General features: G+C 44.1%; 1 protein-coding gene across 1 annotated transcript in view; it reads right to left on the bottom strand.

The window, feature by feature from the left end:
• Window positions 1–48: 48 nt before the first annotated feature.
• The window catches only part of LOC121277758 (histone H1-like), a 145,240-nt gene continuing 127,405 nt past the window's right edge, over window positions 49–17,883 (bottom strand). The window contains exons 18-20 of the mRNA XM_041187397.1: window positions 3,095–3,139; window positions 1,674–1,694; window positions 49–188 (exon numbers count right to left, since the gene is read on the bottom strand). Of these exons, the coding sequence (XP_041043331.1) occupies window positions 49–188; window positions 1,674–1,694; window positions 3,095–3,139 (206 nt within the window). The remainder of the gene's footprint in view (window positions 189–1,673; window positions 1,695–3,094; window positions 3,140–17,883) is intronic.

The following is a 17,883-nucleotide window of genomic DNA, read 5'->3' as shown; positions in this document are numbered from 1 at the left end:
AAATTGGAGTGAAGGATGCTTGATCTAACAAACCCTCCACCCCAGAGATTAATTCGTAGCTTTAACATTTGGCATTGGAAGAAAGAAAAGCTGTGAGGTTAGCAGCAGTTGTAAATGTGTAATTGATTGAACTTCTCTGTTACCTTCTTTCGCAGGTTTTGGTTTCACTTGCTTCATGGTATCTGCCTCTAAACATTTACAGAGCAAGTGAATTAGTTTTAAAATTAATCATTTATATTAAACATGAATATAAACCAGTTATTAGTCTCATAAGATGCACGTATAACATAAATATATAATAAAGCGCATGCAACAAATCATGCAGTAAAACACCTTCTATACACACATGCAATAATTAATACATTAAAACAGTTGCAGATTTTTTTTCTCTTATTGCAAACTGCTTTGTGCACAAAAATGAGCCTCAAAAATGGTTGCCAGTAGTTTTCCAGTGGCAATAAATCTAGTTGTTTGTCACATAAAAACGTAGAAAGTGACTGGTGACCTCATTTAATCTCCAAAGCTATTTTTACCCTCACTGCCTGACTATGGCAAAATCCTTCTCAACAGCTACGTACCACAGAAAATACAGGTCTGATCATGGCACAAGTAAACCTGTATACGTAGGAAGGGAGGCCTCATTGAATTTTGCAAAACTAGGAACCCTGCCTCCCTGTGTCATATTCAATTTAATCAGTTTCTTATATATGAAAAATAGGTACAGAGAACCTGGGCAGTAACAGTTTGCACATGGTCAGAAGGTCAGGTGAGGCAACAGCTCTTCAAGGGCTGTTCCTTTTCAATAAGAAAAGAATAATTTTCATTGTGGCGAAAGTTAAACTTGCAGAGGTGAACAGTGATGAACTCCAAGAAAAATATTCAAAACTATGTGCAACCAAAGTTGTCTAGAAAAAGGAATGTGGGTAAATTTTCCTTTACTGAGAATGACCTGGTGGTCCTGATGCAGGGGCTGCAACAAAGGAAGATGATTCTCTTGGGAGAAAATGGTCAACATAAAGCAGACTACAGATCTGCTTGTGGATAAGTAACAGAGTAAATAGAGTTTCATATATCTGTAACACATAGATGGAATTTAGTCAGATGCAGAGGAATAAAAAAAAGGTGCTCTGACATTTGCATATTTTGTTTCAGTCTGGGAGACAGTTGTCATGAATCAAATTCAATGTGTGAACTGAAAATCTTCACACAGCGGACATGAAATATGGGCATTTTTTTGACAGGGTCTTTTACAGTAAGCACACAAGTACACACTGTTTGTGGTAGCAACAAATCAATGTTCACATATGCAAGACACAGTGCAACATGTTTTTATCAAAAATAATGAATGGGCATGTTGTTAAATCGAGTTTGGATGAGGAGTTTGGTCATTCTTTGTAAAATCCTAACCAGCCATATTGCACTAAACTGGAGCATTTCTTCAGATGGTGGTGAAACATTGAAACTCTGTGCATTGTGTATATGTATTTATTATATAAATAAAAGAGAATCAATTTGAGTCAAATTGAGCCAACAATTCATTCAGCAAAACTATATGAAAATCACAGTTCTGTAAACTGAAAATTCATGCCCAGTTTTCTTGTATAAGCTAACAACTCTAATCATTTAGCTCGACAACAAACAGCAAGAATAAAATCTCCACAAAAGTAACTCACTTGTTCCATTTAGCTTTACTGCTGGATAAGAAAAGAATGATGAACACTTGAGGTAAAAATGTCAATAGATTTTTGAAAGAGAATGCTCCTTACTGGTACCAAACTAATCTGTCTTTGAAAGGTCATCAGGTGTTGCATCACACAATTTTTGCTCCTTTAACTGGTAAATGTTTACACATGGCACACTGTTTAAAAGCAGCTTCATGATTTTTTTCTTATTCTTTCAAAGGGTGTCAGCATCGCTGGCTAGGAAAGGAGTTCAAGGATTTTGATCCAGCAACAGTAAAGGAACAGTAATTTGGCTCCAAGTTAGGGTGATGAATATCACTCAATGTTGCTAATTCTGGGTTGGATTTTACTATGGACTTCAGGGCGCTGACATCGGGACCAAATGGGGCTATCAAACCCTCGCTTGCCGGAGGCTGCTGCAATGTTCCAAGAAGTGGCCTCTTAATTGGCCTCCATTGTATTAAGACTCTATCAAAAGCCAGTGACTCTGGAGCCTCAGCAACACTACCAGGAGAGATGGGCACTGATGAGGTAGGTTGAGAAGCATGAGGGCATCAACATGGAGGAATCCTCGGTGACGTTCACGGAATTAAAAACTGATGAAGATCAAAATCTGTAAGGCCCCTTGGAGCACAAGGCAAAAGCCTCCAAAGGATTAATTTGGGCCACGCCTGTGGCCTTTCCTGCCTGCAGCCCTATCATTAGGGCAATGGAGCTCACGGCTGGAAAGATCCTTTCCTTTTCAAAAAGGAAGCATATCCATGCCGCTGGTGAAAAATGCAGGTGAGGCCAAAACCCGACCTTATCGGGGGCTGTAATCATCTTAATTGGCTGGCCACATCATTAATGTGGGCAACCTATCCAGTTTCCTAGGCACTCCTAGGAGACTTCCGTGGGGAGCAAGAAGGTGTCATGGAGCCATCCCGACATAGTTATCCCCCCTATTCTTCCAGCCCCATGCCGCCAATCTTATCCACAGGAGACCAGGAAACTTCAGCTATTCAACTCTGGTTGATGGTCTAAAACGGGCAACATGGATTCAACTACCCTTAAATATTTCTCATGATACTCTACCTCTTGATTTCAATGGAAGTGCCAATCAGGTGAGGTGTATAATGTGCAGCTGCTCCAGTGTCAATCATTTTACATCATTTACCAAAATTTTCAAATGATTTTTACACTAATGTCCTGCATAGATAAACACTGGCTTAACTGGTCTAATCTCCATTTTCTTTCATTTGCCAAGAGTGAGGAGTAAACTGGAGAGCAGATTGCTAGATGAAATATCCCATCCATCTCCAGGGGCTCACTGGTAGTTTTATACATTTAGCATTGGAATAAAGAAGAGCTGCAGGATTAGAAACACACGTAAATATCATGTAAATATCATATTGGATTAATTTTTGTGTTACCTTTCTCTGTAGCCTTTGGTTTAATTTGCTTCATGGTTTCTGCCCCTAAAAATTTAATGAACAATTGAATTAGAATCAGTATTAATCATAATTTAATTGCACATGAATATTGATATTAGTCTCATATTTTAACATATTATCCTTGTACATGAAATAATAATGTGGCAGTAATGTTTCCTGAAAAAGGTGACAAGCCACACCCACTCATTGTTGCTTTTAAGATCAGGTGAATATATTTATCCCAATGCCACTTTAAATTCATCATCCAACTACGGTCAAGTTCTGTTCCAATGTACAAATCATAGACTGTACACTTCAGCTCAAGGAATGGGCAAGGATGTACAGATAGAAAAGAAGGCACGCAGCAATGAATTTTGCAAAGCTTGCTGCCTTCCTTCTCAACTTAATCAGTTATATAGGCATGAAAAATTGGGTGTAGAAAGTCCAGGTAGCAGCATTGTTTTTTCTGGACGGAAAATCTGGTGAGACAGTAGCTCTTAAAACACTGTTCCTTGATACTAAAGAGATGAGTTTTCATTGTGGCCACAGATGCGCTTGCAGAGATGAACAGTAGCCAACTAAAGGAAAAATGGCCAAACCTGCATGCATCCAGAAATGTTATTCTGTGAGGAAATGGTTACAACAAAGAAAATGTGAAATTTACTTGGATGGAAGTATCAAAGTTTCCCTAATCTATAGCCTAAGCAAGAGGTTTTGTAGTGTAAAGTGAAGTGAAAACATCGGTGTTACTGAACTTTGCATGTTTTGTTTTATTGTGGGGTACACGATCCAAATCAAAGCCGAGAAATGTAATTTAGACACATAGGCAGCACCCAAAGCACAAATAACACTTTCTGCAGCATCTCTTCCTCCAGGGAACCAGAGGTGAAAACCTCTTGTGAGTAACATAAATAACTTTCATTGTTCATACAAATGTTTCAGGAATGAGTTGTTGCTACAGAATTGCACTCCAAGGGCAGAATTTTACAGCCCCATTTCGGTGAGTGGGATATGTGGGCTCAGAGGGGTTGTTAATGTTTTACCTGAAGTATTTATTGCAGAAAGTGTTTTAAACTTGCCTGTGTGATCTGTAGCAGTTCAGATCATTTTCCAACAGCTTTCTCTGTACTTTGAAGCTTCAGCTCACCAGTCTGCAGACAGTAATCTTTATCGGGTCTGCAGCTTTCCGGAGGCCTCCATTTAGCCTGGGTGTATGGGTTCTAACATCTCCAATGGAGGCAGCTCCTCTGAGGAGGAAGGGAGGGATAGAATAAGGAGGACGCCAAGAGTGGACAATCAGCCTCCAGAGGAGCCACCTTTGGGAGACTAGGCGCAGGCACAAGGGGCGCAGGGCCAAGAGGTTGTCCAAGGTGGAAAGGGCCACAGAAGATGCCACTTTCCTTCTGCCAGGGTATACAGGTGGCGAATCAGCCACCTCAATATGACTGAGGTGCAATGCCGAAGGAGGATCCGACTGTCAAGGGGGACAGTGAACAATATCTGTCAGATGATTGGCCCTGAGATCTCCCCTAACTGTGGGTGGACACCCCATGCCAGCGGTTCTGAAGGTCACAGTTGCCCTCCACTTCTATGCATCTGGCTCCTTCCAGGGCTCGGTCGGTGATCTTTGCGGTGTTTCTCAATCAGCTGTCCACACTTGTGTCAAGCAGGTTACAGACACTCTGTTCTGTTGTGCATTGACCTTCATCCACTTCCGCTGTGACCAAGCAAGTCAGGCAAAGCGAGCCAGAGGCTTCGTGGCCATTGCTGGCTTCCCCATGTCCAGGGTACAATAGACTGTACACATGTGACCATCAAGGCGCCAGCAGGTGAACCCAATGCCTTTGTCAAGGGCTTCCAGTCCATGAGCGTGCAGATACTGTGTGATCACAGGATGCAGATTCTGCAAGTTTGTGCAAGGTACCATGCTGGTAAATGGGATTAGGTAGGTAGGTCAGGTGTTTCTCACATGTTGGTGCAGACTCGATGGGCCAAAGGGCCTCTTCTGCACTGTGATTCTGTGAGTCTGTACCCAGGCAGCCGACATCCTCAGACACTCCCAGGTGCCGGGGCTCTTCAGTGCTCCAGCCCGGCTGGATGGATGGCTGGTGGGTGACAAGGGCGATCCCCTCAGAAGGTGGCTCATGACGCCTCTCCGCCATCCAAGAACAGAAGCTGAGGAGCGCTACAACAGGAGCTACAACACCACAAGGGCTGTGGTGGAGAAAGCCTTCGGTCTTCTCAAGATGCGCTTCCATTGCCTGGACCGCTCAGGGGGCGCACTCTAGTACCCCCCTAAATCGTGTCTCTGTCATAGTGTTAGCACGCTGTGCTCTGCACAATCTTGCACTGGAAAGGGGGGATGCAGTTGGCGATGAAGACCTTGACGCAGTGGATGAGGCTGCACATGATGAATCCAGCAGTGGCTCAGAGAATGAGGAAACACAGGGCAATGATGAAGGGCAGCACGCCAACCTGCTACTACACCAAGGAGGCAGGGACATCCAAGACACTTTCATCCAACGAACCTTCAGCTAGCTCCACACACATGGATCTGCAGGACCAGCATTGCCTGGCGCTTCCACACATGGCACTTAGGTGCTATATCTTCCACCTCATCAGCTGCAACTAAGGGTTTAGTACAGAAACATCAACGTCCACTCAAACACTCATGATATATCTGTGAAACATACAAAGGCAGCACAAAAGAAACACCCTCAGCAATGGTCAGAAATGTGGACTTTATTGCCACCAAAAAAAAACTACAAATGCCACTCTGATGCTGATAATGAAACATTCCGTAATCTAGGGCCAACAGAAAATCACCAGTGACAAACCTGTGGAGTGCCTAATGTGCCTTGTGCTTATGTTTCTGGGTGCTACGTCTAGGTGCCGCCCCATTGCTCGGAATGGCTTGTGAGACAGCCTGCTGACTCTGCTGTCCTCTTGGCCTCGATGACCTTGGCAGCCATCCCCTGGCCGGTGGAGCCTGTGTTGGCCCTGCCTGGGAGGGAGTGGCCTGTTCCAGAACTGGCACCTCCCCAGTTGTTGCAGCCTCAATGGATGCAACGGTCACTGGCAGAGGGATGGAGGAGCTGCTGCCCTCATCCAGAATGCTCTGAGAGGAGCTCACAGTGACAACAGGCAGCTGCTGCGCCAACGTGAGATCACATTGGACTTCCGTGCTCACCACAGATGGATGGACACCGAGCTGGGACACTGGGTGTCAAGAACATCTCCCACCTGTGGCCATTAGCGCTGTGAGGGCTTGCAGGTCAGAGCATAACCCAGTCAGATGGTTCTCAATCTGCTGGAAGCCCCTCTCCATGAGAGTAGCCAATCTCTGAATGGAGGAAGCCTGAAGCTCTGTCCTGAGGTTCATGCCATCACTGACACTCTGCCTGGATTCCTCCACCACAGAGACCAAGTGAAGCACACCCTCATGCAACCCTGCCAGATGCTCCCGGGCACTCTGCCACTTGTCCTGCAGCTGCTGCATGCCTGACATCTCCAGAGGCACATCATCACTGCCCTACTCAGCATGTTCCTGGTCCCCTGCAGTCCTCCGGCTGCTGGCGCCATTGGCACTCTCTGTCCGTGCCATATCCCCAGCGATTGTGAAGTGCCCTCTCCACTGTGCCCTGGGACACTAGCCGACGTCATAATCCCCACCAATGTGGTAGTCACTGCGCTGGTGCCTGGCTCACTGAAATAATGTGATGGAAGTTGTGAGTGACACCCCTCAGGTGTGGAGGGGGGGGGCTCTGGACTTGTTGCTGGCAGCCATGAGGTTGTGATGCTGAAATTAACAACAAGGACAGTGGATCAGTTAGCATTCAGTCAGTAACACGATTCATCCCTTTCCCCCCCAGCCTCATAATGTGCTCAACCTTCAACAACCTAAGGAGACGAACATTGGTGGGGTGGTAAATAGTCAAGAGGAGGCCCAAACATTTTATGCGCATACAGACAGGCTGGTCAGATGGCCTAAGGGATGCCACATTGAATGTTATGTGGATAAGTGTGCAGTTAAGCACTTGGGCAAGACAATCAAGGTATGGGAATACATGAGTAAAGGTAGGACCATGGAAAGTCACGACAATCACAGGCACTTTGCTGGGCAGACCCGTTACGGTAGCAGAACAGGAACATAAGGCGTTTAACAAGGTCAAAGCCAGACTTGCCATTATTAGCTGAGGAATAGAATGTAGGAAAAGGGAGTTCATGTTGCAAGTGCAGAAAATGCTGTTGAGGCCATATCTACACTACTGCGTTCACTTGTGACCTGTGCTTCATGGGAGGGATGGCATTGGAGTGGGGAGAGTGCAGGGGTTCCTGACCTGGATGCATGCTGGCCTGGAGAGTGGGAGTGATGAGGAAACATTGCATACACTTGTGACATTTGCTGTGGAGCACAGGAGATTGACAGGTCACATTATTGACCTTCATACCATTATGAGGGTAATGGAACGGGTGGACAGAAGGCAACATTTCCCCTTGGCGCAGGGACAACTAATGTGGTGGCATTTATGTAAGTTGAGCACCATGAGGTTGACAGGTGAGGTGCTGAGGACCTTTTGGACAGAGTAATGTGGGATGCACTGGCTGAAAGGGTGGTGGAGGTCCCAAACCCCCTAAGATGCAATAAGTCTTTGAATGTGCAGCAGCGATGTAAGCATAGTCACTATCTGTTTGCCCACCCAGCGTGCGCCAAGTGACCAATGCAATAACAACACCAAGACATGGTGAGGGTGGAGGGGGGGGAGGGGGGTGGGTCTCAAAGGCAAAGGCTACCTGCTGGATTAAATGGCCAAGGCTGATATGGTACTCACCCTTACAGAGTGCAACAAATCATTGAAGCGCCTGCGGCACTGTGTTCCTGTGTGACGCACAGTAACTTGACAGCTTACAGCCTCCACCACCTCCTGCCACGCCTGCCTGGTCACGTGGGGGGGGGCCCTCCTCCTCCCATCCTCGCGAAACAACACCTCCCGATGATTTGACACCTCTTCCAGGAAGGCAGCAAGGCAGGCATCGGAGAACCAAGGGGAACATTTGCCCCCTGTTGGCCTACCTTATAGCCTGCCCCTCTCCTCCTCCTCTGCCCTGACCTCCTCTGGAGCCCAGGTCGCTGGCCATGGTGAACAGCCTAAAAGAGGCTGCAGGGCCTTTCTTTATACAGACTGCTGGTTCCCCATTGGAACCAGCGGTCTGTACACCCCCCCCCCGCATATTTGAATTTCCCGCTGTACACCTGAGTCTGAAATGCGCTGGGTGGGCCTGAATTGGCCCGCCCGCGCAAAATGGCGGTGCAGCCCATTTCGCCAGCGGAGATCGGCTACACATCCACCGCCGATTGGGTTGGGCCCGCCTGCCCGACAAACCTAAAATTCTGCCCATGAGATGGGACATGTGCTTAACTTTTATTTAAACATTTGATAAACATTTACAAGCCCTTATAAAACCTCATCCCGCCCGCGGATGAGGTTTCATGCTTTTTCCGAGGCCTGCCTGGGCTCCCAGCCAGGCCGTTGACAATTCGAATCGGCTGCCTGCCCGTAGAACTGGAATTCTAAATAATGCAGGGTGACATCAGGACGCACACCCGACATATCCCCGCATCATTTGAAGCATCGTCAAGCAGGCTTCGGCCCCGCTCACCGACCAGAAAAACCTGCCCCATATCTCAAATACTGTATGCAGTTTTGATCTCCTTATTTAAGGAAGGATGTAAATGCATTGGAGGCATTTCGGGTGAGGTTTACTAGAATGATACCCTGAATGAGCAGGTGAGTGGGTTGTCTTATGAGGAAAGGTTGGACAGACTGGGCTTGTTTCCACAGGAGTTTAGAAGATTGAGGGGTGACTTGATTGGAGTATATAAGATCCTGAACAGTATTGATGAGGCGTACATGGAAAGGATGTTTCATCTTGTAGGTGAGCACAGGACTAGGGGGCACTGTTTTAAAATTAGGGGTCACCTTTTTAGGACAGAGATGAGGAGAATTTTTTCTCTCAGAGGGTAATGCGACTTTGGAACTCTTTGCCTCAGAAGGCAGTGGAGTGAGGTCATTGAATATTTTTAAGGCGGAGGTAGATATATCTAAGCTTATCAGGGGTAGAAGGGAATGTGGAATTTGAAACATAAACAGATCAGACAATGATCTTATTGAATGGCAGAGTGGGCTCGAGGGGCCTAATGGCCTACTTTTGCTCTTATTTTGTATGCTCATATAAGTCACAAAGATGTAGAAAAATAATTGTTGGGATTGTTGTGATGTTGAGTCAAATAGAAAAATGCTGCAAATTTCAATCAAAAATGTACAATCATTCACTGAGGAAAGTTATCAGAATATTAAAACAGCTATAAATAAACAATTCATGCACTCTTGCTTTGTAATTGCCAGCAACTGGAATCATTTAACTCTACAACATTTACATAGAATGAAAGCTCTAATCCCAAAAATAAATGATTGCAAAGAGCAACAATAACAGTTCCAAAAAAGTCACTCACTTTTTATTCTAGGCTTTACTGCTGTTTAGGAAAAGAATGATGAAAATTTGAAATAACATTGCATGGATTGTTTTGAAAGAATAGGTTCCCTACTCCTGGAGGACTCTTTTTTTAAATCAGGCCACATATAACATCAATGTTTCCCTCCTTTAATGGGAAAAGTTACTCCTAGCATATTGTTTAAAAGCACCATGATGATATCACAAAATCCATGTCTGCACATGTCTGTTAAAAATACATTTTCTACTTGATACCCAATGGTGGAAATTTGTACTTCACAGTCAAGACAGTCCCACTAGTGGTCACCAATAGCAGATAAATTCATTCTACTATTTTACAACATTTGCCCATGCTCCTAAATCTCAACTAGTTAGATTTCTAAAACTCATATGGAGGCATTTTGTTGTGTGTTCTAGGCACATTATTTTAAAGGCATACAATTCCAAAACATAATTAATAAACAGACAGAACAAAACTCTCTTTGTATCTAGCTGATACACACTTCCCAAATTTGATAATTCTAACACCTGATCTAGAGGATTTACTTTTACAGACAAGTGTCCACATACAAGGCAACAATAAACCTCGGAAGTGGTTAGGTGTCTTGCAGAACACGTTTAATTATGCTGCACACAATCTTTTTAGCCCACTACTGAATCCTGCAAAACTTCAGATCTAGTCCTACCTTTCACAACATTTGCGAGAAAAAAAGACTTATTTGTATGAAAGAGCAGAGAAAAGATGGTGGATTCTCAGCTGCTACTTGTTTTACTAAGTGATTTCAACATTGTTCAGTAATATAAACATGGGCTGCAAGATTCCATAGAACCATAGAAAAGTTACAGCACAGAAGGAGGCCATTTGGCCCATCTTGTCCATGCCAGCCCGAGGACACACGGGTGTCCTTTCTAATCCCACCTTCCTACACCCGGCCCATAGCCCCACAGCTTACAGCACTTTAGGTGTAGATCCAGGTACTTTTTAAAAGAGTTTAAAGTTTCTGCCTCTACCACCACCTTAGGCAGTGAATTCCAGACAACCTCTACCCTCTGCATAAAAAAGTTCTTCCTCATGTCCCCCCTACACCTTCTGCACTTATCTTGAATCTACATTCTCTGGTTCGAGAATTCTTCATCAAGGGAAACAATTTTATCCTGTCCACTCTATCTATTCCCCTCATAATTTTGTACACCTCAATCAAGTCACCTCTCAGCCTTCTTTGTTCTAAGGAAAATAACCCGAACCTATCCAATCTCTCCTTGTAGCTACACTTTTCTAACCCTGGCAACATTCTTGTAAAACTCCTCTGTACTCTCTCCAGAACTATTACATCCTTCCTGTAATGTGGTGACCAGAACTACACACAATACTCCATTTGTGGCCTCACCAGTGTTTTATACAATTCCAACATTATATCCTTACTTTTATATTCTATACCTCTGCCAATGAAGGAGAGCATTCCATATGCCTTCTTTACAACCTTGTCTACTTGCACTGCTGCCTTCAGGGACCTGTGTATTTGTACACCAAGAACTTCCTTGGAGTTCTGGAGGAAGCTAGTCATAATTCCAGGAAACTGCGAAAGCATTAGTTGCACTACAATGATGTACATATGTACATTTCCAGCACCTGCTGCTGAACATAATTTCTTTTTTCACTTCTGCCAGTTCACCAGACACAACTAACTTGCTCCAGAACTAGAAGATAATTATTAATGCTCAAGTTGGTATACAAAGTGTTCAAGCAATAAACTCGTCAGATTTTAATTTGAACATTATTTTGTTGATTATTTTAAATAGACTTTGCTATTAGCTTCAGTATTACAACATTCTCAAATGATTTTTACAAGCTTGTTCCATGCAGCTTTTATCTGGACTTATCTCTTTTTTTATTTCCACTATCAAGAGTTGTGGAAAATTGGAGTATAGAATGCTAGATCTAATAACCCCTCCATGCCCTGAGAATCACTTTTACTTTTAGCCATTTGGTATTGGAAGAAAGAAGAGATGTGAGACTAACAACAGGTGTAAATATCTCATGAGTTGAATTTCTGTGTTATCTTTCATTGCAGATTTTGCTTTCATTTGCTTCACAGTATCTACCTCTAAACATTTGTAAAATTAGGTTCAAAATTAACCATTTCATATTATACATAAATATTAACCAGTTATTAGTCTCATGTAATGTATAGTCAACATGCAATAATTAATAGAACAAAACACATGTGGATGATTTTTGACTCATTACTTTCTGGTTTGTGTACAAAAATAAGTTGCCAGTAATGTTTTCCAATGACAATAAAGCTAGGTGAATCTCCTAACTACATACAAAGGAGGGATCAGGTGAAGTCATTTCATCACTACTTTTACCCTCTGCTTGACCATGGCAAGTTCCTGCTCAACCACTACAAACCACAGATGGTACATAGATAAAAACAAAAAACTGCGGATGCTGGAAATCCAAAACAAAAACAGAATTACCTGGAAAAACTCAGCAGGTCTGGCAGCATCGGCGGATAAGAACAAAGTTGATGTTTCGAGTCCTCATGACCCTTCAACAGAACTAAGTAAAAATAGGCCCACCTTAAACCAGCTTATATTTCACCCCTCTCCTATTTTTACTTAGTTCTGTTGAAGGGTCATGAGGACTCGAAACGTCAACTTTGTTCTTCTCCGCCGATGCTGCCAGACCTGCTGAGTTTTTCCAGGTAATTCTGTTTTTGTCACAGATGGTACAGGTCAGGCTCATGGCACATGTAAGCTTGTGTAAATAGAAAGGAAGGCAGGCCTCTTGAATTTTGCAAAGCTAGGAACCCTGCCTCCCCTGTATAATTTTCAATTTAATTAGCTTCTTATACATGAAAAATAGGTACAGAGAACCTGAGCAGGAACACAGTTTGCTTGTGGTGAGAAAGTCAGGGGAGGCAACAACTCTTCAAGGGCTGCTGCTTTAGAAGTATTCATTGTGGCAAAAGTTAATATTGCAGAGATGAACAACTACAAGACCAACTACAAGAAAATTATCCAATATTGTATACAGCCAAAGGTGTCAGGAAAAAGGAATGTGGGGAAATTTCCCTTTACTGAAAATGATCTGGTGGTCCTGATGCAGGAGGTGCAACAAAGCAAGATGATTCCCTTGGGAAAAAATGGTCAACACAAAACAGACTACAGATCTGCTTGAAATGAAATAATGGAGTAAATAGAGTTTCATATATCCATAACATGTAGATGGCACTTAGGCCATTATTTTCTGTGCCCGCAGGCGTAGGTTGTGTTTGGTGGTCGTGAAACCAGTTTACCATCGTCCGCTCAGCCTGTCGATGGCGGGCCACATTCCCTGCCATCAGACGTCAGGGACCTCATTGTAATACATCAGCATATCATTATGAGGCCAGCTCTCCAAACTTATCGGCCCACTACCCCCCAACCCCATCCCCGCTGCTGAATCTCCGCCCATGTCAGCAGGAAAACACACTGAAGTGTTTCACAACAGCATATATAAGGCGTGCACTTGGCGGGTTGCACTTTGCTCAGGACTTCAAGGTTTGTTTGCCTACCTTGCTTCAGTCAGCACTCACAGTCATCAGCACCAGGCTTCACAGACAGCACCATATCACTTTTAGGAGGGCTCATGGGCAGGTGTTTACCTACCAGATCAGCCAATGCCTGCAGGGCAAGGTCTTGCTTGGGGAAGGGGGAGAAGTGGCCTCAGGCAAGGGAAGAGGCTGCAGGATGAGGGCTGTACTGGGGAAGGAGGGTATCCCTGGGTGTGTGTGGGACACATGTTGATCTGTACAAGTGGCCTCAAGATGGAGAGAGCTGATGAGGCAGTCTCCAAAGGAGATGAGGCCAGATGGACATATGAAGGTATGTGTGTGAGAATGGGTGGTGATGTCCCTTGAGCTGGCAGTGAGTGAGATGCCAGTGAATGTGTGATGGGCTTGGGTGTGCAGGTTTAGAGTGATGAGATGGTTGCCATACCCTGGCTGCACGGATGAGATCATGCATCCTCTTTCTGCATTGGGAGGCCAACATCCTCTGTGCAACATTGGCACTGATCAGTAGTGCCATTGCCTACCAAGCTGGAGTGGTAATGTTGCTGCCCCTCCTGTGGCCAGGGCGGGGTAGAGCCCATCACACTGGGCCTCCAAGGCATCCAAAAAGTGCTTGAGGGCTCAGTCTTCTTGCCTTTCTTCTTTGCTGCAGTCCTGGGCTGGAAGCACTGAGCGCAGCTGTACTTTAAATGTGGTGCCTGGTGAGATGGAGCAGTGAGGTTACGGCATGGTAGGCAAATTGGAGCCTGCCTACCATCAAAGAGGCGTGTTTCTCGGGAATGCATAATTAATGTGGCGGGCTTGATTTGATACGCCATGAAAAACCTTCATTGCAGCTGGCTTGTAAAACGTTGTTTTTCCTGCCCACTACTACACTTAGCACAAATCTGGGACAATTTTGCCCTTATTTATATGAGAAAGAATAATAAAGTGTTCTGATATTTGCATATTTTGTTTTAGTCTGGGACACAGTGGTCATGAACCAAATTCAATCTGTGAACTGCAACATCTTCACAGAGCTAGCAAGCAAAGCATGGGCAACTGTATCAGGTCATTTATTGTCAGTACACTGAAGTAAACACTGTTTGTGGTAGCAACAAATAACCTTACCTTCAAATGTTGAAAGATATGAACAGTTGCCACAGACACTCTAATAATCCAACCTTAGCAAGTAAGATAATTAATCCCGTGGTACTTTTTTGGGGGTAAAGCGGAAATGAGAAATGCCGCTCATTCAAAGAACATGCACTTTAGATCAGAATGCAATAAATATAATTTCCATAAAGGCAAAATACTGCAGATGCTGGAAATCTGAAACAAGAACAAAAAATGCTGTAAAAACTCAGCAGGTCCGACAGCATCTGTGGAGAGAGAGACAGAGTTAACGGTTCGAGTCTGTATGACTCTTCTTTAGAGCTAAGGGAAATAGAAATGTGGTGAAATATATACTGTTTAAAGGAGGTGGAGCATGTGAAGCTGGATAGAAGGCCTGCGATAGGTGGGGGCAAAGGAGAGATTGCAAAAGATATCATAAACAAAAGGTCAAGGGGTTGTTAATAGTGGTGGTACTGGCTAAAGGAGGTGCTAATGGTGACTTTAAGAGTGGAAAGCAGAATGTGATCATGGCCGGACCAGGGTAAGCACTCCGTAAAGTGACAGATGGCCCTAGTGGGGGTAGGGTGGGGGGAGGGGATGGTGGTGGGAAAAAAGATCGAAAATAGACTAAAAGCTGGGGATAAAACAGTGAATAAAAACGGAAATAAATTTTTAAAATAATAAAAATGAAAATTAGTGGAATAAATAAATAAAAATAAAAAAATATAAATGATTATAGAAAAAAGTGGGATCAAAAAGGGGTGGGGATGGAGGAGAGAGTTCATGGTCTTAAGTTGTTGAACTCAATGTTAAGTCCAGAAGACTGTAAAGTGCCTAATCAGAAGATGAGGTGCTGTTCCTCCAGTTTGCATTAAGCCTCACTGGAACATTGCAGCAGGCCAAGGATGAACATGTGAGCATGAGAGCCAGGTCGTATTTTGAAATAGCAAGTGACAGGAAGGTCTGGGTCATACTTGCAGACAGATCAAAGATGTTCCGCAAAGCATTCACCCAGTCTGCGTTTGGTCTCTCCAATGTAGAGGAGACCACATTGGGAGAGGCGAATGCAGTAGACCAAGCTGAGGGAAGTACAAGTGAAGCGCTGCTTCAATTGAGAGGAGTGTTTGGGCTGTTGGACAGTGAGGAGTGGGGAAGTAACGAGCAGGTGTTGCACCTTCTGCGATTGCATGGGAAGGTGCCGTGGGTGGGGACTGAGGTGTTGGGGGTAATGGAGGAGTGGACCGGAGTGCCCCAGAGGGAACAGTCTCTACGGAATGCCTACAGGGAGGTGAAGGGAAGATGTATTTGTTTGGTGCCATCATGCTGGAGTTGGCGGAAATGGCGGAGGATGATCCTTTGAATGCGGAGGGGTGAAAAGTGAGGATAAGGGGAATCCTATCATGGTTCTGGGAGGCAGTGAAAGGTGTGAGGGCAGAGGTGCAGGAGATGGGTTGGACATGGTTGAGGGCCCTATCAACCACCATGGGAGGGAAATCTCAGTTAAGGAAGAAGGAAGACATGTCAGAAACACTGTTTTGGAAAGTGGCATCTTCAGAACAGATGCAAGAGAGGTGAAGGGACTGAGAGAATGGGATGGAGTCCTTACAGGAAGCAGGGTGTGAGGAGCTATAGGCGAAGTAGCTGTGGGAGTCGGTGGCTTGTAATGAATATTGGTGGACAGTCTATCACCAGAAATTGAGACAGAGAGGTCAAGGAAGGGAAATGTCGGAGATGAACCATGTGAAAGTGATGGAGAGGTGGAAATCGGAATCAAAATTGATAATTTTTTCCAGGCAGATCCAGACGATGACATGAAGCAGCACCGAAACAGTTATCGATGTACCGATGAAAGAGTTGTGGGAGGGGGCCTGAATAGGTCCAGAACAAGAAACATTCCACAAACCCCGTAAAGAAACAAGCATAACTGGGACACATGCAGGTACCCATAGCCACACCTTTTATTTGGAGGAAGTGAGACAAGTTTAAGGAGAAATTGTTCAGTGAGAGAACAAGTTCCGCCAGACTGAGATGAGTGGTGGTGGATGGGGATTGTTCGGGCTTCTGTTCAAGGGGGAAGTGAAGAACCCTCAGACCATCCTGGTGGGGGATGGAGGTGTAGAGGGATTGGACGTCCAGGGTGAAGAGAAGGCATTTAGGACCAGGGAACTGGAAATTGTTGATATGATGTAGGGCATCAGAGGAATCGCAGATGTAGGTGGGAAAAGACTGAACAAGGGGAAAGAGAACGGAGTCAAGATAGGAAGAAATGAGTTCTGTGGGACAGGAACAGGTTGACACGGTCGGTCTATATATTGTTACAATAGTGGTGTTAGCCACCACAAAGTCTCTTTTTAACTGTCATTTATCTCCACAATGAAATGTAACACAGTAAAAATACACCATACCGGCCACAAGCTTGATTTCATCATAGTGAGGCTGCATAACAGCAGGGTTTGTATATACAAGACACAGTGCAACATTTTTTATCATCAAAAATAACGATTGGACATGTTGTTAAGGTGGTTAATGATGATGAGGAAGAGACTACAGTCCAATCATTATTTGTTTGTAAAATCCTAACTAAAGAGCCATTTTGGATTAAAGCATTGCAGAGGAAGGGTTAAAGGGCTGACTGAATTTAGAGCAGTGTTTGATATGTGGAAACTGGATGGGGGCGATACTTGCTAATTACATCAATACTTGTTAATTGCAATGATAGAGTTGAATTGAATAGAACAGTTAATCGCAGCAAACTGTTGAAACCAATGGAGGCTGATTGAAACCACATAATCACAGTGGGACAAGCCAATGAAAGACAATTTGGGAATACACTAACAAACAGAGAGTGTCAATCATGCATCCAACTAACCAATCCGCATCCAGTACAGGATTGTGCATGAGTTCTTTCAAAAAACTATATTCTATACGTTAACGTCTGAAAAGTCCAACGCCGAAACGATTGCAAGAAGGATGATACATATCGACAGGGGCGCTTTAAGAAAGAAGACGGAAGTGCCGATAGGAAGAGTCTTAGCGAACGAAGTAGTAAGATGTCGTCAAAAATCACTCCTAAATCACCTACAGTCATCGCCGATTGACAACATCATTTGATTGAAATGGACTTGTTTAAAATTCTCAATAAATGTGTTGGATTTGGCATGAGATTGTGTAAATTGTAATTCTTGGTCTCTGAACGTAAGAAAGAGGAAAAATCACCTACAATTTTGGTGAGCCAGCCAGGAAACCGAGTAATTGACAGAGTGGCTAAATCCAATAAAAGTATGGAAAAGTTAGTGACTAGATATATTACTAAAATAAATTAAGGTGTTGGAACCTTGGGTTAAGGAGACAACCGGAGGTGAGAATTCAGTGGGTAAGAAACGGACGGAGAGTTCTCTCACAAACCTACAATTAATGAAAGGCATATGGTTTCTGTTGTATCTAGTACAAATCCAGAGATGAGAGGAGACAAGCACAGACAATGGTGGTTATGAAAGGTGGAGCTTCAGAAGAAGGCGCCAATTGCAGGGAAGCGGTGGTGAATATGTAAATGAGTAATTTCGCGGAGCAATGCAAGAAGTGTGAATGCGAAAGAGATAAATGGGAGTGGGCCGACTCATTGTA

The sequence above is a fragment of the Carcharodon carcharias genome, chromosome 5, assembly GCF_017639515.1.
Source record: "Carcharodon carcharias isolate sCarCar2 chromosome 5, sCarCar2.pri, whole genome shotgun sequence".
Classification (NCBI taxonomy): Eukaryota; Metazoa; Chordata; class Chondrichthyes; order Lamniformes; family Lamnidae; genus Carcharodon; species Carcharodon carcharias.
This window is presented reverse-complemented; position numbering and strand designations above follow the sequence as displayed.